The following is a 22949-nucleotide window of genomic DNA, read 5'->3' as shown; positions in this document are numbered from 1 at the left end:
GTGCATTTCATCAGATCTTCACGCAGCCCACAAAAAAAAAAAACTCGCCTTTCGACGTGTGACCGGCTTTATGTGGCTCACTTTTTATTGAATTCAGATACAAATTGAACAAATAGCCGTTATAGGCCAGTTGGACCGATCTACAATCCATTTGAAAATTTCAACTTCACTACAATTAAAGTTTTAATTGGAGTCTACATATGCCAACTTAATATCGTATGTAACTTGGTGTCCATTGTCCCATGCGTACAAGACGCCCTCTTTGGGGTTATAGTCAATTTGGGTAGTGTAGGTGTAATTGTTGCTGAAAGGCATTCTGGGAATCATCTGAGTGTTGGTGTGAGTGTCGAAGGCGTATTCCAAGTTGGCCTCCTTTCGGTCGTAGCTGTCAACAGCGTACAAGACGCCACACACGATGAAGCAGTTCCCGTAGTGGTTCCTCCTCAGCCCGGTTCTCCACGTGGTCTCCCTTTGCATGCTGAGGTCCACCGGGTTCAGGCGGCTCAGAACAACCACTTCCTGTAAGAAGCCCTCGTCATCCATGGACGGGTAGATGATCCAGATCCCGCTCTCGTCCAAAGCGAAGTCGACGTCCGAGTGACTGCGCCACTCCCACGCCGCCGTCGACTCTTCCATCACGGCGTCGTGCAGCATGGTCCAGGCGGCCACGTAACGCCGCTGCAGATCAAATTTGATAATGTCTCGGGAGAAGGCGCGGTTGTAGAAGAAGGCCCCGTTGTACACCACGTGATTGGTGCCCATCCAATTGTAAGGAAGTTTGTAGGAGTTTGTAAAACGGCCTGAGGACAAAAAAAACATCTCAAAGGAAGTTCAAAAGCTCAGAATCAACAAAAACACTTTTACCTTTTTTGAAAACATCCATGTTCTGAAACTCCAGGAGGTTGTTCCCGTAATAGAAGTTGGTCACATAAATCCTGTCTTTGTCCGATTTCGGATCCTTCATCCAGGCCCCTTCGGTCCTGCCGTACGTGTTGTGAGTCACCGGGTCGGAGATGGTTGCCAAAGTGTCCTTACATTCCTCTGCAAAAGACCCCGAGTGTTATGAGGGAGGCTTTAGAAGAACATCAACATTTTTTAGACCCACCTCAAAGAGTCTGACAATAATTAGTCTAACAGGCTTTTATTTGAACCAGACTCCTACACGCAAAGTTGCCACATTGGCACAGAACGATCCAAATAATACTTTATTGTAGAATTGTATTTTTTCACAAAATTGATGGTCCATTTTATCTTTTTTGTAGGAACCTCAGATAAAATTTTGATCTGTTTTTTCGTCAGTTTGTCCAAAAAATACTATTTTGACTGAACTGATGGTAGCGTGAGGCAAGAACCTTTCAACATTTGGTGCTGATCATAGATTTGTTTTTGTAGAAGTTGTTGACATATGGTACATTCTTCTGGAATGTCTTGGTCATTAATGACTCAAGCCATCCACCTTTTACAGCAGATCAGGGTCACAGAAAAACTGCTGATCCAAATTAGGATTGTACATTCTTAAGTTAGTGTTTTTGATTTTGTATCCACGCAACGGAAAAAAGGCAGTGAATGTATTTACCGGGTTTTCTTGTTGTTGCTCCCTCCTGCCTTTGCATGATGTCATCAAACTCCACATCTTCTTCTTCCTCCTCCCAGCTGATTTTATACTTCCGTTTGACAGCAGGAGTCCGACGAGGGACGGTCGTGGTGGTCTTGATGGTGGTTGGACTAGGGACGGTCGTGGTCGTCGTGGGTTTGACGGTGGTGGGAGTGGGGGCGGTCGTGGTCGTCGTGGGTTTGACGGTGGTGGGGACGGTCGTGGTCGTCGTGGGTTTGATGGTGGTGGTCGGTGGAGGAGTCGTCACAGGTGTGGTGACGGGTGGGGAAGTGCTTGGAGGGTTTGTTGGAGATGTTGGAAAGTAGGTCGTCGGGTCGGTGTCTTGTGGTGTTGTGGGGGCCACCTGAGTGACTGTTGGAATGTTGGTGGTGTGGGTTCCAGAGCTGGTGGTCACGTCCTTCACAGTGGAGATTGGTGCTCCTGTCGTTTGGTCACTCATCTCCAGCCTTGTGGTTTCTAGCGGGATTGTTTGTGTATCGTTTGTAGGGGTTGACGTAGCATCCGCTTGAGTGGTTTTGGTCATCTCCGTGGTAGTTACATCCAGGGAGGAGTTTGAAGGAACAGATTGAGATGCAGAGTTCATGGTGGTGGGGTTCAACAAGGTCGTGTTGGGTGCTAACGTGACTTTGCTTGTTGTGTTTGTGTCAGTCGCGATTGTTGTGGAAGCGGTTGGAGCGTCGATGTCTACAATGTCGTTACTCAGAAGTTTTGGTAGGGTTGTAGGCCGACTGGCTTTCTTGGAGCCATGGGAGAGGTCAGGAGACACGGGGTGGAAAGATCTTGGCTCTACCGTCTGCCTGGGACGAGGACGAGCTTTGTGTCGGAGAAGATTCTCCTCAACCAGGAGGTCGATCGGACCATCGCCGCTGAATCCATGATACTCAAAATCTACAGAGGATGAAGAAGTTTAGGTCAAAGGCTCTCCATTGTCAGAGGTGCACATTGCAAAAACAAAATGGCTGGACAAATTCCGAGGGTATGTCCCATTTACCGGTCTCTTCATGCTCCCCGTCGTCAGTGGCCATTGGTTCTGGCTCCGACTTGTAAAAAGTCACTCCTCTGATAATCATCCCATTAAGAGCAGTCTTGGATTCCTGAAAAACCTTAGCGCCCGCCTTTTTGCGAGCCACGTGCTGCTTCACCTCGGTGACCCGAGCCGAACCGTCCGACAGAATTCTGTGCTTCTCCTGTTTATAAACAGAAGAACAACTTCAAAACCACCCAGTGACGGTTTGCCAAACAAAAACAGTTGACATCATTAAATATTTATTTGTAGCCATAGTTGGCGCCCTCAATGTAACTCTGTGAGATAAATTAGATGGAAATGATTCAAAATAACAATCGGGACAGAATTTGTTTTTGTTTGTTAACAATCAGAGCTGTTTGTGTTGATTGGGGATTTTCAAACGGACTTTATGTGTTGGACTCAGCATCTTGTGGCCACATATTTCGTTTCAGTTTTCATCAATAATCTTGCGTAATGCCCCTGAGAAAGCATACCAGCATGGTGATTCAATTTTGGGAGAAGAAGCCCACCCAACACTTCTGGAGAAGATCGCCATTTCACTTGGATGCTGTCATGGGGTCAACAGTGCTACAATCACCCGGCCTCCCTCTTATCAACAATGTTCTCCGTCCATAGTTTGAGATTTACTTAGTTATGTAAGATATCACATTTACCGGGATTTTTTGAGACGTTTCCGGTCTATCGATTTTCTCTCTTCCTTGATCATCTTGGTGGTGTGAAGGGGAATTCGGGGCGGTGGTCCAACTTTCGCCACCATGTGCTGGGTTGGACTTCACGTCATCTTTGGTGTCTTTAACGGCCATCACCTTTTACGTAATCGTAAATAAATGATATAGTCAATTTAACATTCAACATATTTGTTCAATGAGAAAATGAAACGGATCGGATTGTGCTAGTTACAGTAGACGATATAAATACTGCAAGTCTAAATGGAGGTTTATTTTTCTCCAGGTTTACCCGTGCAAAAAAAAAAAAAGTCTCCAGAGGCCACTTAGTGGGGAAAGGCACATCTATTTTCAGTGTGCCTAACAATGGCTGTGTCACATCACAAGTCAAGTCAGCCAGCGAGTGAACGATCATCATTTGGATGGTGCGAAAGCGTGACTAATGTTACCGAATTTGACTACTTTTGATTTTTTATTCCGCTGTGAGGTGACGACGCCATAATTTGTCCCGGCCATGATTACAATTGGGATTTATTTTGAAGAGAAGGAAATGTAGACTGCCAAATTCTTCTGGGGACTTGTCTGATGCAACCCCGCTTGCGTAAGTATTGGGACACCTGCCGGATATCTTTTTGTTTTCAAATTGTTGTTTTCAAATAAATTGGTGACAAAAAAACTTCACCGTCATCTGGTACCTTTTCAATGTGTGTCACACGATCCACCAGATTGCTGATGATGGTGTGCAGCTTGGGTAGATCCATCCCATTATAGGAACCTTCCAGAAGCTCAAGGACGGTGGCCAACTATAACGATCAAGTGGACTCGGTCAAAAAGCGTCAACTGGAGACCAGAGATCCAATCTAGCTCCATGATGATCCTTTTGAGGTATTTTTTTTTTTTAAACTTCACCTTGACATCTTCTTTCGTAGCTTCCCTAAGCTTTTTCAGTCTTCGCTCTCTTTCGCAGGGGTTGACCGCAGCCGGAGGAGCGACGCAGGCGCACTTACACTCCGGACCGGAGGTGATGGTCTCCACAGTGTAGGAGTCCTGCGCGGTTGCGGTGCCCTCCTCTATCCGCCGGCAGGCGCTCCTGCTCAGGGGTCTGACAACACATTGACACCGACAGTCAGAACCTTCCGAGAGGGCTTTCACTTTGTCATAATCACCCAGCAGCTACAAAGAGAAAAGGACGGTATGTATTTTTTTCTGCAGTTTGTCAGGTGTCCACACAACATACAGTTAAATCCGGATTTTTGTTGCTTTCATACACCACCTCACTGGATTTATATCCCAATGATGGCTTTATTTATCCCAGCAGGACTTGATATTGTTCCAGTTTAAATCCAAGTGGTGTGTAAAGGCAAAAATCCATCCGGATCAAACTGCATGATGCATTGTGAGTGCACGCACGCCTTACCTCGGAGAGGGTGTTTTGCTCATCATCAGTCACCTCCTGCAGCTTGTTGGCATTTTGCCCTGCCTCTGTGTCAGTTTGCAGCCTGGAGTCTGCAGCAGCCAGGCTGTTTGGCGGCACGGTCACTCCGTGCACAAGAAGTGCACAGTGCACCAAGATCACCACGCAACACTTCAACATGCTGGGACGCCGATGAGAGAGTTTAAAAAAAAGTTGCAGATTGTTCAAATTAGCAGGCAAGAAATGTCTTTGGCCTCCTCATGGCGGGTCCAGACTGGAGATGAAGGCTCTACGAGGCCATGATGTCAACGCACTGATGGAGAGTGGAGGCAGGGAGAGGGTGCGTGTGAAAGCTGAGCGAGTGCCGACAGGAGGCGGGCCCTGATGATGGAAGGAGTGAGGAGGAGTTCAACTCACAATCCATCAGCTCTACATGTGAAAGTAAGTCTCGGGAAATAAATGTTTTTTAAAGATAGGGTAACCAAAATATTGGAAAAGATCCCATTAGGATGTAGCTTCAAACTACTATATAATTATGACCTCATGGCTTAAGCGTACTTAATGTAGTGGCTGGCAAGTGTCGAAACATTGTTTTGGGAAATTATTCCCAAAAAAATTGGTTAATAAAATATCAGTTTTATATTATTTATTTTGGGTCTGTATTTGAAACACTAAGATTGTGAAAGTAATGATTTTTACATGCATTTTTTAAATGTATGTATATTTTTAAATAATTGGTAAGGTAAATTCCAAATAGAGCATACAGGTTTTAACTGTTTTTCTTTCATGATATCTCATCAATGTATGACCTGGCCCAGAATGCATAAATTTGCCCAACCCTGGGTTTAACGGTGGATTTGCTAAATGCTGCCCTCTATAGGGCTTTACCATACACTGCAACGAAACGAACAAGCCTGAGATCTTTCGTCTTTATTCGATATAAGGCACATGAACAGTATGAAGCAGTACAGTACTGTTTTCCTGGAGTATGAGAGAAAGTTTGGTTAAGGGACACTGTCATGTTGGAAGGTTGGGAATTGCAAAAAAAAAAAGACAATGCTGAAAGCAGTCAAAGTTATCAGAGAATAAAACAGATAAATCATAAATACCCTTTTTAAAATTGTAACATTCATATTGCATAGAGCTCCTTGGTTTAGGTTTGCATTTGTTCTGAGTGGATATAAATAGAGATAATTTAAAAAAAACAACAACCTCAGAATGGTAAAATGTCAATTTTGGACTGTATAAGACTTTTATTTGTATTTTGATGCATTAGATAATAAATTACATTTCACGCTATAGTGTCCAGAATTTGATTCTAGCATCCACACCAGAATTAAATTGAATTTTCATTTGTTGTTTGTGTTAAGTTGTTCATTAACAAGATATAACTGATTTTTATGATGATTTTTTAAGAAAAATATGTTCTGGAAACGGTTAAAACTTTTGTTAAAAAAACAAAACCCTTCATCAGCCTTGGACTTAATCATCATCTATAAAGTGTCATCTTTTCACCAACCCTGTAAAAAATCTGAAAGTTCACGAGCAGCTTTCATGCTCCGTCCACGCCTCGGCGGCAACTGGAAGGATGAGGTGCGAAATGCGGCTCCACAGTCCGCTGTACTTGTCCAGGTCCATCCTGTCGAAGGCCAGGGGACGACCGTGTGAGAGGAACCTGCTCTGGAGGTGGTCGTCCACCATCTCCTCCACGGCGCTCAAAGGAATCCCGGCGGGTATCTCCTCCTCTCCCTCCAGCAGCACGGTGAAGATGAGGAACGTCTTCTTGTAGGCCGCGTTCTCGTGGTCGCAGTAGCGATAGAAGATGAGCGTGGAGCCCGGGGGAAGCTGCTCCAAGTGATGAATCACCGCCACGGGTTTGTCCCCTTCGAAGGCCACCTGCAGCTGGCCGTCGATGTCCAGTTTGACCCGGTCGCTGTCCACCCCGGCTTTGCTGGCGCCGTCGATGTGAAGCACGGAGCCGTTGAGGGCGGAGGAGAAGGCGGAGGCCAGCTCGCGGGCCAGGCATCGTAGCGTTCGGCGGCCCGACGCCCCCGCCGTCAGGATCAGACTGACAGGTTGGCTGGGCCGTTCCGTCAAGAGGTGCCTCTTCAGGTGGATCCGGCTGCGGGTCCACAGCTCGGGGCGCTGGCCAGGGAAGCGGGACTCGACTCTTTCAAGCTGCCTCAGGAAGATGGCGACGGGAGGCATGGCGCTTGGAGGCGGAGGTTCGGGCCGGAGGATGCGCTGCACCACCACGGCGACGAGTACCAACACGACGCCGATGCCCATCAGGTATCTTCTTCCTGTACACACACACAAGCTTGATATTTATTTGAGAAAATGACAGTCAGATCTTGAGGCCCTCCTGTATTTTGTTGAGGTTGTAACAACTATACTATACTACTTGGTCGAACTCATCTTGGACAGATTCTAGTTTAAGTGTGACCTTGATCCTAACTTGGTTAGCCTACCTCCAAGAATTCCAGTAACTCCTGAATCAGCAGTTTCCCAAGTGGCTGGGCCAATGGTCTCCACCTTATTCCTCCGATCAACATCCTTCAGAATCTCCACTGAGGCTTTCCGTGGCATCTGTGGGTCCTCCTCTTCCATGGGGTCCTGAATTCTGGATTCTGATCCTCAAGAGGGAAGATTAAAACTAGTTGGTGAATATGTACATATTTAAAACGTGTGGTCCACACCTTTTTGGTCATCACAGTTTGTGTCATTAAGGACCAGCTGGTCTTCTTGGAGACTTTCAACAGGACCGTCTACATGATCAGGGTTTGCGTTGGACTCTGCTGCTGTGGTGTCTTCTGGTGCCTTCTCGTCATCCTCTGGTTGGTCCTCCCCAGCTACAGCCGATAACAATGTGAATTTCAACGAGTTTAATTCGTCCCGTGACCAAGCTTGTAATCATCTTCCTTCAGTTCTCATTTGAGGCAGGAAACACTCACCACCATAATCTTCTTTCGTTGTTGGCTCCTCATCTTGTTGTGCTCCCGTGCAATCATGGTCAGCAGCAGAACCATCAAGGTCAAGTGCCTCATTCTCCACATCTGGCTCGTCCAACTCGGCTTTGCTGCACCCATCAGGCGGAAGGACGGTCTTCTTCTCAGGCTGATCGTTGTCTGCAACACAAACAAGTCGGTCCATTGAAGTTTAGCAACTGCCAGTGCACTGCATTACCTGCTGCTGGTTCTTCTTGCTGGGGGTGGGCAGCTGGGTTTGGTGAGTCTTCCATGACTGTTCAAACGGGCCCAACGAGTAGTCCTTTGAAGAAAAAGCGTGTCATGTTATGACTACACTAACTTGCACATTGTTCCAACAGGGACAACTAGGTTCTTTCGGTGTCCAGAGTCCACAATTAATTGGTCCAAAGTACTACGGACACCCTTACGACTAGATCGATTGCAAAGCTGTTTAAAAGTTAACCAACCTACATGTAAATTACTAAATTGTATGCAAACATTAAGATAAAAGCCATTATGTAGGTTCACTGAAATTGAAAGCCATTTCGATACGCACATTAGCAAGCCTATGCTAACAGCTGCAATGTGAAGCTGCATTACTGTGGAAAATTTAATACGAGCACAAATACATAAATAACAGGTAGATATATTTGTTAAACTCACCTTAATCACATAACCGTGAAATCCGGCAACGACGTAGTCTTGACTCTGTGGTTTAGCTTTCTGACAGCTCCGGGTGGAACCATTGAAGGGGAACAGAGTTGCTGAAGGGACGGGTTTAAGTGACGGAAGCTTATTTCCGCTCTTTATGTCCTCTGCGTAATTCTTTCCCTTAAATCGTATCTCGTCCGAACACGATGTTGGAATTTATTTAATTCGCGTTTAGTACATTTTCTCGGTCTAATTAAAACCATAAATGGATACGGATGTTTCTGAAAATGCGGAGCTCCGGACTCTGAGGAGACCGACGCGACGGCAGTCAACAGAAAAAAGTAAGTGTAACAGACAGTAATGTTAACCTTCGATGCTAGCGCACTTAAGTCTTCTCGATGAACGCGATGGGCTTTGTTTAATGGCAACACGTCCACTGACATGTTTGTTTCTTGCTAGTTAATTGTGGTTGAAGGCAGTAAATCCAGTAATTCTCGCCTAATTAAATTTATACTTCCTTGTGTAGCTTTCATTTATGAAGTGACCGCAAGAGGTCCAATCAGGAGGTCTAAAAGGGGGATAGAAAAGCAGGCGACGTCTTCTTCTTCTTCTTCTTCTGTCCCAACTATTAATGGATCCAAAAATGTGGAGACTGGCTCAGAAGATGAAGGTGAGGCGACTGTATTTTCTTGGCTTCAACGACAATTAAATTGTGGCAGAAGGGAGGAACACGTCTTTATTTCATGACTGTAGGCCTCCTACTGAGGTCCCCCACAATATCATGCCATTTACTTTCGATGAAAAGTGCTTCAGTTGTCCAAAACTTGTCTTCCAGCATCCCCAGGAAAGAAAAGTCGACTAGAGGAAGAAGAAATGTCAGGTGATAGCGGTAATAAGAAAGAGATGGATCTTCAGGAATCAGCACTGGAAGAAAATGAAGACCAGGAAATGGATATTGAAGGAGATTCTGTGCATAGTCCAGATCATCCAGAAACATCACTTAGTAAGTCCATCATGTGACATTCTTTACTGCATAAATTGAGATTTCCATTCCGTTGTCAAACCTCAAACACCCTCATCCACAGGAGATGTGAAGATGCCCCCACTTGTGCTGGGCAAGCGCTACCGTACAAGTGAAAATACTGACACACACTTGATGAAACGCAACGAAGGTACAACCCGTTTCTCTCCGCATTAATTGAAAGGTTACAATACGATTGCACTTCAGTTTTGCTATTTGTTCAGTTAAGACACCATCAGGGGAAGAAACTGCCACCTTCAGGAAGCCCAGCGCACCGACGAGATCTCCGGCGAGCATACGCAATGTGCAAAGCTGCAAAATCACCAGCATGGACGAGTACAAGAAGGAGATGGAGGCTAAATATAAAAGCTCTGGTATGGTCGACGTTACTACATTTTGAAAGTGAAACTTCTTGCGTTACGAAATTGCACTCAAAATGTCCCCCATGTGTAGGCATCTCCACAGCCTCCGTGACATCGTACCCAGTACGACACAGAGCCCATAACATTCCCATCCGGAAAGAACCGGTCTCGCACAGCAAAACAGGTGACTGAACCCTTAGCAGATTCCACCTGGTTGTTTGATTTGCTAAACAGTGTTGCTATTTTTCTATTTGTTTTTCTTCTCTCAGCAGTTAATAAGACACAAGGGGTTACCAGGGGATCCTCTGGAGGATCATCAAGAGGTTCGAATAACATGAAAAAATCGATTGCAGCAAAAAGTCTGTCCAACTTTGTTTGGAGTTGAAAGTTCTCCTGTTGTCTTTCAGGATTCCCTCATTATTTGCGCTGGTCGGTTGTGGTCGTGCTGCTGCTTAGCTCTGTTGCAATGCTGCTCTACAAGGACAAGTTGTACCGGACGTTTGCGGAGGGAGCACGGCGTCCATCCAGGTCTGTGAAGCTCCAGCCCTTCGCGGATCTCTTGTCTCAATTGGAGGCCCGCTTCCGCAGTCAAAGACCAGAACTTTGGAAAAGGAGCAAGATCCACCTGGAGAAGCACCTCAAAAGCGCTGAGCCCACGGAGCCCGTCAGTCTGATCCTGACGTCTGGGCGCGGCGCTGAAAAGACGCTGTCCTGCCTGGCCGAGGGTCTGGCGTCCTCTTTCTCCTCGGCGCTGGAAGCTTCCGTGCTCCAAATCGACGGAACCGGTAAAGCCGCCGTGGAGAGCGACGAGGTGAAGCTGGACATGGACAGGCAGCTGCGGGCAGCCTTTGGGGGAAACCAAGCGGCGGCTGTCATCCACCGCTTTGAGGAGCTGCCCCCCGGCTCCACCCTCATCTTCTATCGCTACTGTGACCACGAATACGCCGCCTACAAGGAGGTCTTCCTGTTGTTCACCGTCCTACTGCCTCAGGAAGAGGTCAGCGGGGAGCTCAGGGCTGTCGAGGAGATGGTTCAGGACTATCTTAAGGACAGGCTGGTGGACTCAAGCAACCAGACAGCCTTCAACGAGATGGACACGGATAAGTTCGGCGGGCTGTGGAGTCGCATCTCTCACCTGGTCCTGCCCGTGGTGGCTGAGGAGGACGTAGAGCAGAATGGATGCTGAGGACCCGACTGGGGACTCAGTTAACAACCAATCACGGCTCAGTTTCATCACATGACCAAAATGAGAGCTCATTGTTGAACTCAACCCGCAGTCGCTGCATTCAGTTTGACTGTTGTTTGAATCGCCTGTTCTGATGTTTGAATCGCCTGTTCTGAACTAGAAACTTTGTTCAACGTGTTCCTTTTGGTGACGGATCAGCAAACATCCTCTTTTGTTTTGGAGTGAAAATCTACATGTACTCATGCATTCAACCTCTCACATGACCGATAAATTCATTTTAAATGTCTCAATTCCTCTTTTCATTCCTCTTCTCTTGTGTACAAGTTTACACTTAAAATGTTGGAGGCTTTTATTACAGAATCCATTTTGTACTGCTAATTCCGTTCATAATATCTCGGATCCTGGGATTTGTTTTATATTTTTGTGTGAATATTGGAAATACTATAAGAATTGAATCTGTGCCCTAGAAAATGATACAGCTTTTTATGACTAACGTGTGCCTTTAAGTCTCGAGGGGAAAACAAAGACTTTGAAATATGCAAAACAAAATATTTGAATGATTGAAACTGTCTACAAAAAAAAATCTTTTTTTTTTTTCCTGATTTGTGTTTTTAAAATTACCTTTTTTGTCTGATTTTGTGTGTCACTTATAAGACTAGTTCACATGCCTGAGTGATGGTTAATAAAAATTATTTTGATACATGAAATGTTCCACAATAGAATCTTGCTATCAATAATAAGCATTTATGATCACAAGGCAAGTTTAAATGAGTACTTTCTGAGCATTCCCTCATTTAATTTATCCATCCCAATCCATTATGATACAAGCATTGACTGATGATATGGTAATTAAGATGTGAATGTCAATAATTTATTTTTCATGCTTTGTATTTTTGCAAAGGTCACCTGTGTAGTGTTAAAAAAGGCACATTGAATTAATTTCCTCTTTGTACACAATAGAGGTTCTTTTGAAAAACATTTATTTGCATATGATTCATTTGTAGACAATTGGAAGCAAAATTATTCAAGTACAATCATGTATCTGTTAAACATTCCACACACAAAAAAACAAATTATTTGACAATAGAAACACCATCTAATACATTGATCCCTGTGAGATTATGTTTTGCATCCTCCCCTGTTGTATCTCGACAGGCCTCGGTCTTCTGAACATCTTCAAGAAAATTGTCTTTAGGTGACGTCTGAACCTCACGCCCACTAGCACGTAAAAGACCGGGTTGAGGCAGCAGTGGGAGAAGGCAATGAGTCGGCACACAAAGAACGCATAATCAAGTCGGATACTTACGTCGCAATCTTCAAAAGGCGGAACCAACTTGTTCGATAAAAGTCTCAGAAAGATCACCACGTTATACGGCACCCATCCCAGGAAGAAGACGACCACGACGCACAAGACGAGTTTTACCGCTCGGCTCTTGGTGTGCGATCTGGTTCTGGTGATTCTGCCCAGTATCTTGCAGTAGCAGAAAGCCATGACGGCAGAGGCGACTAAGAAGAAGAGGTTCTGCTGGGAAACGCCAACCGTTGCCCACAGATCGTCCTCGTACTCGCAACCCAGGGAGGGTTTGTCCTTGTGTGGGATGAAGACAACGTTACTGAAGAGCAGAGAGGGCAAGGCCGCGCCCACGCTGACTATCCACAGCAGGATGGAGACCAGAACCCCCGCGCATACAGTTTTTGGCCTCAAGTCCGACAGCGGGCGGACCACAGTCAGATACCTGTAGACGGTCATGACTGTCAGGAAGAGGACGCTGCTGTAAAAGCCGATGAAGAAGACAAAAGTGACAATTTTGCAGAGGGTCTTGTGGAACAGCCAGCCCCGACTGTGGTAGATGGCCCAGAACGGGAGACCGCTGGTGAAGACCAGGTCAGACACGGCCAGATTGAGAATGAGAATGTTGGTTAGAGATTTAAGGTTCTCGTACAAAGCCAGGATGACGAGAACCAGGACGTTTCCGACGAGGCTCAGCGTGATCACGATTGAGAAGAAAGCAGGAACTACAATGGAGACGAATCGGACCACCTCGTCTTTTTCGCATACTTCGTCATCATAGTTGTAGTCGTAGGAAATGTCGGAGTCATTCATTGTTGTGCCTAACAACAATTAAGATGAAATAAAAAATGATAAAATAGTATTTTAAACACTGCTCACCAAAGATATTATGTATCTGTGTGACATTTCAGGATGATCCTAAAATGCATTAGATCCTTTGACCTTAGAGGTCAAGGTTAACCCTGAAATCCCCCTCAAAGCCCAACACACTACATCTTAAAATCATGAAAAAAAAAAATCTAAAAATATGAAGCAAAACAGAAAACTACCTGGAGTTGTTATGATTTGTTGTTTGCTGTTCCCTCTTGATTATCAAAGAGTACTGACAGGCTGTATTTCCTCTTCTGCTTTAGTGGTTCATCCTGTTATGTTATGATATTATACAGGTAGATCTAGAAGGTACATAAGTAGATTTAAGTGAAAGTATGAAGGGTTTTTTGGGAGTACCCCATAAAAAGTCAGGAAGGAAAAAATACCCGGGAAAAAATGCATTTGACAAGAATGAAAGCTTTGAAAATGTCAGAGAGGGAAAAGGGAATGTTGATTCCAGCAAAAGAAGGATAAAAATAAGCATAAATAAGGAGTTATGATCAAAAGAAACTTTGAGGTCAGAAAGAAAAAGATATAAAATAAATATAGGCCCACTCTTTATATTTTATTATTAAAACATAATTATACATAATAAAGGATTTAAATTGTGTGTAGAATTGTACTGCTGGTTAGAAGTGACTGTAAAAATAAGCAGATGAAAAATAGGGCAAGTGATGCCAGCAATCACATGACGCCAGTGTTTACACTCGAACGACAACAAACTTGCTATGACATGCTGGTCGTTAATTCCCGCCTATTTTCCACAACATCATTGGTCGAGGACATAAGTGTTGGTCTATGATTGGCTGACGATATGTGTCAATCACACCAGCTGCTCTAATTTGATCTCATAGCGCAACTGGGCTGACATGGACATGAGTCATATGCTGAAAAGTATGTAAAAGTTTTCTAATTTCGCTTATAGCAAATGTCAAAAATAATATTCGAAGTTTTAAAATGACGTTTTCGTTGACGAAGTGTTGTCAAGAATGCTTGTTGAATGTTGACCGTTTTAAAGCTAAGTTCTAAGTTTGTCAATACGGCGAAAACCCTTCCCTTCGGGACCTTTAAACGTTTCTTTTCGTGTATTAGTATCAAAATGTTTTTATTAAGACACTTGTTTTTTTGCTCGAGGGTTCAATTTTTTGTGAAAGTTAAACAAAGCCGCTGGAGATTAACCTAGTTAGCTTCTAGCGAACGTTATACATCGTAACATTGCTCTTAAATAGCCCCGTTTAAGAAAATGGACTATGTAATAAAGCATGAATAAGGTTTGGTTTACATTAGCTTATTAAATGTCTTACTTTCATTTGGTCATTCCTTGTTTTTTTCCACTACCTTTGCTTAATTTCCCACCTCCATACTCGTTTCCCATAACCTTGATAAATATCACAAACAGTTACATCAGTTCGAGTTCATAATTGATTGCTAGCTTGGTGGTAATAAACCTTCAATTTGAAGCTTCATAAAATCTGTATTAACTGCAGTGCAACATTGCTAGAGCATCATGTTTACGCTCTTTTAAACATCACTGTATACACAACAGCATATTAAAAAAAAAAAGTCTACATTTTTGTGACTTTTTTTGTACCCTGGATTGTGATTTTTTGATTCAGCAGACTGGACGTGACTTCAGGGAGGAGGAGCAGTGGGACCATGGCTGCTGGGGCTACGGTTGGGGAGAGCCAGCTACAGAGGATTATCCGAGATCTACATGGTAGGCCATCAGCTTTATGTGCGTGCGTGTGTGTGAATAGATCATTGGGACAGTTGTGGCCTGACATGGTGTGTGACTGCAGAGAAGCTACAGGAGAGTCACTAGACTTAATCGGCACACTATGACACTCTTCGATACGCCTGGATGTAGCTAATCTGGTTAATAAAAAAATAAAATAAAAAAACAATCGCCAGTGGATGTGACTTTAGTGTCCGTTTACAAAAGTGGTGAACTCTGTGTCGGCATGCAGCCAGACAAAGCGCATGTGCTGAGGGTACACCCTGCCCAAGCGTCCTTCCAATTTTTGCGGTGGATACGAGGCAAGTAGATGTTTCATATTGTTTTATGTCACTGTAAAGAAAATTAGAAGAAACTTTACTTAGTAGTTGAATTAAAATTGAAGTCAAATGAAACTTGTGTCTTAATAAAAGTTTGGAAATTACCTAATGCAAATGAAGTAAAAAGTTAAATACAACTGAACTCTATTTAGGCTTTTTGTATTTTGCATACCACTAGGGGGAGCCTGTGTACCACGGTTGTTCACCACTTTATAGAAATACACAAATTAATGTTGTGTTTTGTGTTGTTTGTCACTAATAAATTATTATATTTGTTCTTTGGAATTGCAGAGGCTGTTGGGGAGCTTGCTAAAGAGTATAAGGAAAACGGGGAGCCTATCACAGATGACAGCACCAGCCTGCACAAATTCTCCTACAAACTGGAGTACCTGCTACAAGTGTGTGTCACAGTTATTCAGCTTCTTAATGTCATTCCAATGATTTATGACAACTGTGTCACAACTTGTCTTTTAGTTTGACCAGAAGGAGAAGACAACATTTCTTGGCACAAAAAAAGATTACTGGGATTACTTCACTGATTGCCTGGCTAAAATCAAAGGCGCCAATGATGGCATTCGTTTCGTCAAATCCATAACGGAGGTATGAAAACCTTCACCCTGAATCTCTCTAATCATTTTTTTACTTGTTTAGAAGTGATGAAAACTGTCCAATCAAAAACTGCAACCTCTCGTAAGGAGCGCTTATGAAGAATCAGGCGCCGCCGCTGACTGAACATTGGCATTTATACGGCAGAAATCACGAGACCAAATCAAATGAGTCAGTTTACATCTGTGTAAAATGGATTGCCCGCGTCTTGTGTTCAGTCATGTGGTGTAATGTGATTTAAATTGGAGCTGGGAGACAGGATGATGAATTGCCATTTGTATCAAATGGCTGTTTTTCTGAACGTCACTTCAGGCAAACTGAGCCATTTGTTAGACAATGTCTGTGTAGAATAGTCATCCAGGTAGTCGTAATCCACAAGGGTGGAACCAACGCAACTGGAAGTGCAACTTCTTGTTTGTGGAAGAAATTGGACCTTTAACCTTTTCTCCGTCCAACAGCTGAAGACGTCACTAGGGAAGGGCCGGGCGTTCATTCGTTACTCCCTCGTGCACCAGCGATTGGCTGACACTCTTCAACAGTGCCTCTTGAACCAGAGAGTCACCAGGTACAACTTCTCATTCCAAACAATTTTTGCAAACAAAACAACAAAAATATTTCCATTGATGATTTTAAGAGCTGGTTTTCATTTTTCTTTTCATGCAAGTTCTTTTCAGTATTCTATGTGTGTGTGCCCACAGCGACTGGTACTACACAAGAAGCCCATTCTTGAAGCCTCACCTCAGTGTGGATATCATCAACCACTTGTACGAACTCAACGAGATTCACTTTGATGTCGCGTCCAGAGGCTATGACCTCGATGCCTCCTGGCCCACCTTTGCTAGGTAAGAGTAAAGTTCAGGGAAAAGTTTTTTTTTTTAAATTACAAATGCAACGTTCAACAGGAGGACACTGGGAGGTGCAAGCTCACCTGGACACACATGGAAACCGCCCAGTCGCAGTTCCAGTATCAACAGTTTGGCCAGCAGTTACTCCCAGGTAACTGATCGGAAGTTAAGCAAAATCCAGTATAATTCATTGCTCATTGTCTTTTCTTGTCCCTTGCAAACATCTAGCAAGCATCTGAGTTGCTCTCCAGCCCCGACTATGGTCAGGGTTTGCTGAATGACCTGAACGACTCCCTGCCTGCCTGCAGCGAAGACGTCAGCACGGTGGAAGAACTTCGTCTGGAGCTGGACCGCTCCGATCTGAAGCAGCAGGAGCTCCTGAATAAAATGAAGCAGCTGAGCGCGGAGGCTGAGGAGCTCAGAGGGGTTGTGGTGGAGCTCCAGAGACAGCTGGATACATCACTCACCGCGCAAGAGGAGCAACGAGGTTTGCAGGGAGAGTTAAAAGGTCTACAAGGCAGAGAGGAGAGCCTTTCCAGAGAGGTGGAGAAGCTCAGGTCTGCCGAAAAAGCCACAGAGGCCGAGCAGCTCCTCCTCCAGGAAAAGTTGGCGGCCTCTGAAGGGAAGAACATCGAGCTGCTGGCCAAGTTGGACGGAGTTCTAAGTGAGAAGGGGCAGCAGGCGGCCAGTCACTTTGATTCTGCGCAAAAGATACACGAGTTGTTGGACAGCTTGAAGGAGGCAGAGAAGGGCAAGATGGAGGCCGTTGCTGAGGCCGAAGAGAAGAAGAGGCAGACGGAAAGGGCAGAGGAGCAACTCCGGGTTAAGGAAGCTGCGGCAAAGGATGTTGAAACAAAGCTCAGAGCGCAACTTGCATCTGAGTCTGAAGAAAAAGGCAAACTGCAGACCAGAGTAGAGGAACAGTGCCACGCCCTTGAAAAGCTCCAAGGTGCCTTGACACTGCGAGACAAAGAGGCCAGCAACTTACAAAGGCAGCTGCAAGACCTCCAAACATCTCTGGAGGAGAAGGACAAAGAGGCGCAAGAGGTGAAAAGGAGAGCACAAGAGGACCTGGGTAGCCAGAGGGAGGCTTTAGAAGGAGAAATTGCCACGTTGAAAAAGCAGTGGGAGGTTAAAGAAGCAGAGCTGACCACCAGCTGCCAAAAGCTGCAACTTCTCGAAGACCACTGCCAAAGCCTGAGCGCCGAGAAGGACACGCTGACCCCAAAGCTTGACAACCTAGAGAGTTGCGTTCGAGAGAAAGACGCAAAGATAGAAGACTACAAGACACAGTGTGCCAATCTAATAGAATTAAATGACAAACTGCTGAGCTCGGCAAAGAAAAACGACGAGCTTAAGAAGGAAATGGCAGAGAACCGAGCAACCCTCGAAGGTGAATTAGCATCTCTTAGGGCTTCTAAGAAACAACTACGGAGACAGCTGGACGACGCCAAGATGACTGTGGGTGAAAAAGAAAAAGGGTTGCGAGAAGACAATCTCAAACTGGAGGAGAGTCTGCAGAATGCCAACATGGCCGCCAAGCTCTCAGATGACAAGTCGAAGCATCTCGAGGAGGAGAACCAGAGTCTGAGAGAGGAGCAGGACACGGTGAAACAATCTCTGTTTCTCATGCAGGCCGACTTGAAGAGCGTTCACGGGCAGATCGGCGAGCTGGAGAAGAGCTTAGGAGACTCGCGAAAGAATGAAGCCAGCCTTCAAGAGCAACTGCAGGCCGCGGAGGCGCAGCTCCAGGCTAAAGAGAAGAACCTTCTTGAGGTCCAGTCCAGGGTGCTTACTCTAGAGTCCATGGAGAAGGAGCTAAAATTGGCAAAAGCAGCTTGCGAGAAACAAACCGAAATGACCGAAGCAGTTACGTGTGAGAAGCAGGCGATGGAAAAGTGTCAGCTGGAGAGGAGTGCCGTTCAGGCAAAAGAGAACCAGGAAGCGGTCGTCAAGCTGACCGTGATGGAGGGCCAGTTGGAGGTGAACATGAAGGAAGTGTCAAGACTCCAGGCGGACATCCTCAACCTCAAGGTGAACTTGCAGCGTTCGGAGGAGGAGAAGCTCAAGTCCCAAGCGCAGCTGGAGGTGACCGAGGCCCAAAGGGATGAGCTCCGGACTCTGACCGAGCAGCTCAAAGTCCAGACCGAGGCCTTGAACCAAAAGCACGTCGCCGAGCTCCTCGAGTGCAAAAAGAAAGAAGAGGCGCTAACCGAGCAGCGGGACCGAGAGATGGCCGCCCACGCCGAGCTGTCCATCTCCGCCGCCGCCCTCCGAGAGGAGATGGCTGCCCTTAAAGCCGACAACAACCGTCTCGCCCTTGAGATCACCGAAACACGGGAAGGCTTGCACAGGGCCAACACAGAGATGGCCGAGCTGGGGATGAGCATCTGTAAGCTAAGCGCCGAGAAAGAGGAAGCCAAAAAGAACTGGGCCGAAGACACCGTCGCCATGGAGGAACTGAGGCACGAGGTTGAGCGCCTGGAGGAATGCGTGGGCCAGTTGCAGCTCAAGAATGAAAGACTGGAAGCGGAGCTGAACCACAAAGAGAAACTCCCAGAAGCTATCGCCAAACTTCAAGAACAGTTGGGACAAAGCAGCAACCAGCTGCAGAACCTCAAAGTCTCCAACCAAGAGGAGGTAAAATCCCTGAAGTTCCAGATGAGCTCGGAAAACATGAACCATCAAGCCCAGATGAAGGTGACTTCAAGTCCAAAAACATTTCACTCCTGTTTCTTTTCACACCATGCTTACTCACATGTCTCACTTCTTAGAATGTCGAGAAGCAGCTCGCCGACGTCAAAAGCCAGCTTCAAGAGGAAAACGAGAAGGTGTCACATTTGCGGGAAAGGGTGTCGGAACTTGAGGTTTGTGTTCTGCCAGCGTCAAACAACTCCATGAGTAATAGTGCGACATCTCCATTCTCCAAGAGTTCATATGTGGAGGCAGTTTATGAATCTACACTTGAAGTCAAATTTATCGTCTTTTCCTGGTGTGTAGTAGTGCGCGACTCCACTCAGGGTGCAGACGTTATCGTTATCTTCAAAGGCCTTGGCAGATAATTGCACACACTCGTATGCCTTGTTCAACATTCTCTCGCGACACATCGAGAGCTCTTCCGCTCACACGTAGTATACCGATAATGAGATGTGGATTACTTTAATGGTGGCAGGCGGAAGGAAGAGTTCAACGGCTGCCCAAAATTAATTAGTGGAGGCCTCCAAATTGGTCTGTAGTGACCAATCATTGTGTCGGTGTTGTTTGTGTGTGCATTTTTTATACATAAATTTCCAGTTCCAAAAAATTTAAAACGCTAATTCTTCTTTTGCTCTTCACAGGCTGAGAATGAGCAGTTCCTGCAGCTGAGCGGTGAGAAAGACGCCCACATCACCAAGACGGAAGCGTCGGTTCGCGAGAGCGACGATGCCATCCAGCAGCTGAGAGACGCCCTCGCCAGGTTCGACTCTGGCGGATTTCTCGGCGTAATGCAGACGTATCAACTCTGTCTTCCCCCCCCCCACCCCCTTCAGTGCCGAAAGCTCACACTTGGCCTCGCAAAATGAATGCGAGGCGTTGAAGCGGGAACTGACCGCGACCCAAGACACCCAACAAAATCAGCACTTGAAGATGACAGCCGAGATTGATGACCTTAACAGGACTAAGGTCAATCTGGAGGAGCGCCTCATTGAGCTTATAAGGTAAACGTTGCCTCAGTGCCCGCAAGGCCTTCACATATGGCAAAGTTGTGTGCTCTCCTTTGCACTCAGGGACAAAGATGCTCTGTGGCAGAAGTCGGACGCGCTGGAGTTTGAGCAAAAACTGCGAGCGGAGGAGCGCTGGTGGTTGGTTGACAATGATGCCACTCACTGCCTCGGCTGTCAGGGCCAGTTCACCTGGTGGCTGCGCAGGCACCACTGCAGGTCAGCGCTCAACATCGGACTCATTTCCAAGACGCACCACTAACATTTTTTTTTTTTGTAGACTCTGCGGCCGCATCTTCTGCTACTACTGCAGCAACTACTATGCGATGATCAAGCACAGCGGTAAGAAGGAGCGCTGCTGCCGGGAGTGTCACAGCGGAGTGATGGAACGCTTCATCGCCGCCGAGTTGAGCTCGTCCGATCGGCAGCCTTCTCCGCCGGGAGCCGAACCACATCCTACTCCTGAGGCGGCCCCTGATACACCCACTCCGAGTGTCACAGGTACAAGGCGACATCATCCCGGTGATTTGCGTGACAGTTTGCTGAATGTGAAGAATTTCTATCCATTTCTTTTATGCTCCAAAGTTTTTCAGTTCTTTTTATTCAACCGAATCACATCTCTCCCAGTTTCAGACCCGAGCAACAAGCCTGACGACGGGGCTTTTGATATCATCACAGAAGAGGAGGTAAACGGCGTCTACGACAGTGACGCTAATTCACAGACCACCGGCGGCTCCTTGGAGGCAGAGCACGAGCAAAGGCCATCCGGATCCTTGAATATGTAAGTCTTCCATCGCTGTGCTTCCAAAGCCAATTCATTGGCCTTGCTTGGTGTGGTTCAGGGCTTAGAAGGTTCACCTTAGAGAACAATGCTCGGATTAATATACAGGACGTGTAGCGGTTCCGAGTAATCGTGTGAAAGTCAGACTGCTTCAGAATGGGTCGAAAATATTCTGGATTTGCTCTTGGAGGAGCTTTCAACTGCGTATCAGTGAAGGTTATCAGTGGCTCCCGATGGTTACATGTAATGACAACTTTGCCGTCTCCATGACGACAGAGCATATGGCTGCTAAGATTTGTCTGAAAGCCCTAGAAAAAAAAAAAAAAAGGTTACGGTAGATTTCGGGTGAAGATTGTCGAGGGACTTGCGGCTAGAATCCGAGTGCACAAGTTATTATCCTGAAGAGTCTCACCAAGTCTTCTTCAGAGATAGCCATCCCTCTTCTCCTGAGCTTTAACACTGGTTCCATCATGCGGATGGTATTCTGATATTAATTTTTTTTTGGGTGTGATCAATTTTGCAGAGGCGTAGGAGAATTAACCCCCGACGAGCCGGAGGAGAACGTTGTCACTGTACAGGATTCGGAAATCAACCTTCTCAAGTCCGGAGAACTCACGTGAGCGCTGCCGTCGACCTGCGCAAGACTTTTACAAAATCCTTTTTCATTAAAATGGCCGTCTCCCTGCAGGATGGCCGTCCCGCTCAGCATCGAGGATATTTCCCAGTTTGGCGACGGCTCGCGGGAGCTCTTCATCAAATCCAGCTGTTACAGCGTGGTGACCGTAGCGGTGGCTGACGCGGGGCCGAGCATCGGCTGGATGTTTTCTTCGGAACCAAAAAGCATTTCCTTTAGTGTGGTTTACCGGGAATGTGCTGATGATCAATTGGAGCGATCAAAGGTAGATTCAGCCAGGTTCACTTTAGGGACACAGCTCGAGATTTTTTTTATTCTAGTTTAAAATGATATCAATAAAATTGTCCATCCATCCATAAAGACCAAAAATCAATTACTCACATTCAGGGTGTCCCAAAATTTGAACTGAACAATGCAGTAGGCTTTTATTAGCGCCCCCTACAGGCAGTAATCAGACTGCTTTGATCCTTCTGATTGGCACCCGGGAAGAGCAATCACTTTTTATTTTTTGAAACCACTAGCCAACATGATTCCATTCTTCTCTTTTCCAGGTTCTCATTCCACTGACGCGCTGCAATTCTCACAAAGAGACCATTCAGGGACAGCTAAAAGTGCGTCAGCCGGGAACCTACGCGCTCATCTTCGACAACTCCTTCTCACGGTAGGAGCGTGTTTCTTTACCTGCGAGTGATTCATCCTTTTTGCGTGGGCCGATGCTTCCGGACGAGCGATTTGGTTAAGACAACTCTCACCATGAGCTCCCCGCTAGCGTTTATCCAGCTGTCATGCAACAGTTAACGGGATTTGCATTCTCCCCCAGATTTATCTCCAAGAAAGTCTTCTATCATCTGACCATGGAAAAGCCCATCATCTACGATGGAAGCGACTTCCCCTGAAGCTTTGCCAACACTAAGTATCACCATGGCAACCGAAGGGAGATTACTAAAAAAAACTCATGAATGACATTTTGTTTTTGTTTCAACCTGAAAAGGAAAACAAAAATATCCCACCAAATTTGCTGACATGAGCAATGAGCAATGTTTAAATGTACGGTTTAATTAATTTCAATTTAGTCAATTTTACATTGGAGAAATCTGGCAAATATTTAACTCTAAAATAAGACTACAAAGACCGTGTTTTACTATGCAACATTATTTTAAAAATTTGCAATCTTCTGATTCAGACACCCTCAAGAGGTCAAAAACATTGAAAGTTTATTTTTTTATTTTAGTTTTTGCATTTGGACACTATTTGCA

The 22949-nt window shown here is 45.6% G+C and overlaps 5 protein-coding genes across 11 annotated transcripts; 2 read left to right on the top strand and 3 right to left on the bottom strand.

Annotated features, from left to right (window-relative positions):
* Positions 1 to 67: 67 nt before the first annotated feature.
* olfml2ba (olfactomedin-like 2Ba) lies at positions 68 to 5065 on the bottom strand. 2 transcript variants are annotated; one of them, XM_049724311.2, is made up of 8 exons: positions 4725 to 5065; positions 4217 to 4480; positions 4003 to 4110; positions 3296 to 3448; positions 2607 to 2802; positions 1577 to 2503; positions 865 to 1041; positions 68 to 800 (listed from the first exon to the last, which is right to left on the bottom strand). In XM_049724311.2, the coding sequence occupies exons 1-8, from the start codon at positions 4899 to 4901 to the stop codon at positions 184 to 186; spliced, it is 2619 nt and encodes an 872-aa protein (XP_049580268.1). In that variant the 5' UTR covers positions 4902 to 5065; the 3' UTR covers positions 68 to 183. The 2 variants fall into 2 exon arrangements, with proteins under 2 accessions (XP_049580268.1, XP_049580277.1); XM_049724320.2 differs by having other exon boundaries at positions 4217 to 4409; positions 4725 to 4896.
* Positions 5066 to 5636: 571 nt separating this feature from the next.
* Positions 5637 to 8497, bottom strand: LOC125971326 (torsin-1A-interacting protein 2). Of its 2 annotated transcripts, none has more exons than XM_049724482.2 (6): positions 8354 to 8497; positions 7908 to 7991; positions 7676 to 7849; positions 7421 to 7573; positions 7193 to 7357; positions 5637 to 7024 (listed from the first exon to the last, which is right to left on the bottom strand). In XM_049724482.2, the coding sequence occupies exons 2-6, from the start codon at positions 7960 to 7962 to the stop codon at positions 6261 to 6263; spliced, it is 1311 nt and encodes a 436-aa protein (XP_049580439.1). In that variant the 5' UTR covers positions 7963 to 7991; positions 8354 to 8497; the 3' UTR covers positions 5637 to 6260. The 2 variants fall into 2 exon arrangements, with proteins under 2 accessions (XP_049580439.1, XP_049580450.1); XM_049724493.2 differs by having other exon boundaries at positions 7193 to 7351.
* Positions 8498 to 8532: 35 nt separating this feature from the next.
* On the top strand, positions 8533 to 11617 carry si:dkeyp-82a1.6 (torsin-1A-interacting protein 1). Of its 3 annotated transcripts, none has more exons than XM_049724426.1 (8): positions 8534 to 8682; positions 8868 to 9011; positions 9177 to 9344; positions 9427 to 9513; positions 9587 to 9736; positions 9816 to 9908; positions 9997 to 10047; positions 10132 to 11617. In XM_049724426.1, the coding sequence occupies exons 1-8, from the start codon at positions 8607 to 8609 to the stop codon at positions 10908 to 10910; spliced, it is 1548 nt and encodes a 515-aa protein (XP_049580383.1). In that variant the 5' UTR covers positions 8534 to 8606; the 3' UTR covers positions 10911 to 11617. The 3 variants fall into 3 exon arrangements, with proteins under 3 accessions (XP_049580393.1, XP_049580383.1, XP_049580374.1); XM_049724417.1 differs by having other exon boundaries at positions 9994 to 10047; XM_049724436.1 differs by lacking the exon at positions 8868 to 9011 and having other exon boundaries at positions 8533 to 8682; positions 9994 to 10047.
* A 271-nt stretch (positions 11618 to 11888) lies between these two features.
* On the bottom strand, positions 11889 to 13498 carry xcr1a.1 (chemokine (C motif) receptor 1a, duplicate 1). Of its 2 annotated transcripts, XM_068652137.1 has the most exons (3): positions 13251 to 13498; positions 12217 to 13022; positions 12015 to 12128 (listed from the first exon to the last, which is right to left on the bottom strand). In XM_068652137.1, exons 2-3 carry the CDS (start codon positions 13012 to 13014, stop codon positions 12120 to 12122), a joined length of 807 nt encoding a protein of 268 aa, XP_068508238.1. In that variant the 5' UTR covers positions 13015 to 13022; positions 13251 to 13498; the 3' UTR covers positions 12015 to 12119. The 2 variants fall into 2 exon arrangements, with proteins under 2 accessions (XP_049580596.1, XP_068508238.1); XM_049724639.2 differs by having other exon boundaries at positions 11889 to 13022.
* Positions 13499 to 13867: 369 nt separating this feature from the next.
* On the top strand, positions 13868 to 22834 carry fyco1a (FYVE and coiled-coil domain autophagy adaptor 1a). 2 transcript variants are annotated; one of them, XM_068652114.1, is made up of 18 exons: positions 13868 to 13965; positions 14691 to 14788; positions 15418 to 15524; positions 15601 to 15726; positions 16191 to 16297; positions 16431 to 16574; positions 16635 to 16728; positions 16806 to 19277; positions 19352 to 19444; positions 19916 to 20034; positions 20108 to 20275; positions 20345 to 20497; positions 20559 to 20779; positions 20906 to 21059; positions 21583 to 21675; positions 21748 to 21958; positions 22245 to 22354; positions 22514 to 22834. In XM_068652114.1, exons 2-18 carry the CDS (start codon positions 14728 to 14730, stop codon positions 22587 to 22589), a joined length of 4509 nt encoding a protein of 1502 aa, XP_068508215.1. In that variant the 5' UTR covers positions 13868 to 13965; positions 14691 to 14727; the 3' UTR covers positions 22590 to 22834. The 2 variants fall into 2 exon arrangements, with proteins under 2 accessions (XP_068508215.1, XP_049580241.1); XM_049724284.1 differs by having other exon boundaries at positions 13871 to 13965; positions 14688 to 14788.
* Positions 22835 to 22949: the final 115 nt, after the last annotated feature.

Source organism: Syngnathus scovelli, chromosome 10 (assembly GCF_024217435.2).
Source record: "Syngnathus scovelli strain Florida chromosome 10, RoL_Ssco_1.2, whole genome shotgun sequence".
NCBI classification, from domain to species: domain Eukaryota; kingdom Metazoa; phylum Chordata; class Actinopteri; order Syngnathiformes; family Syngnathidae; genus Syngnathus; species Syngnathus scovelli.
This window is presented reverse-complemented; position numbering and strand designations above follow the sequence as displayed.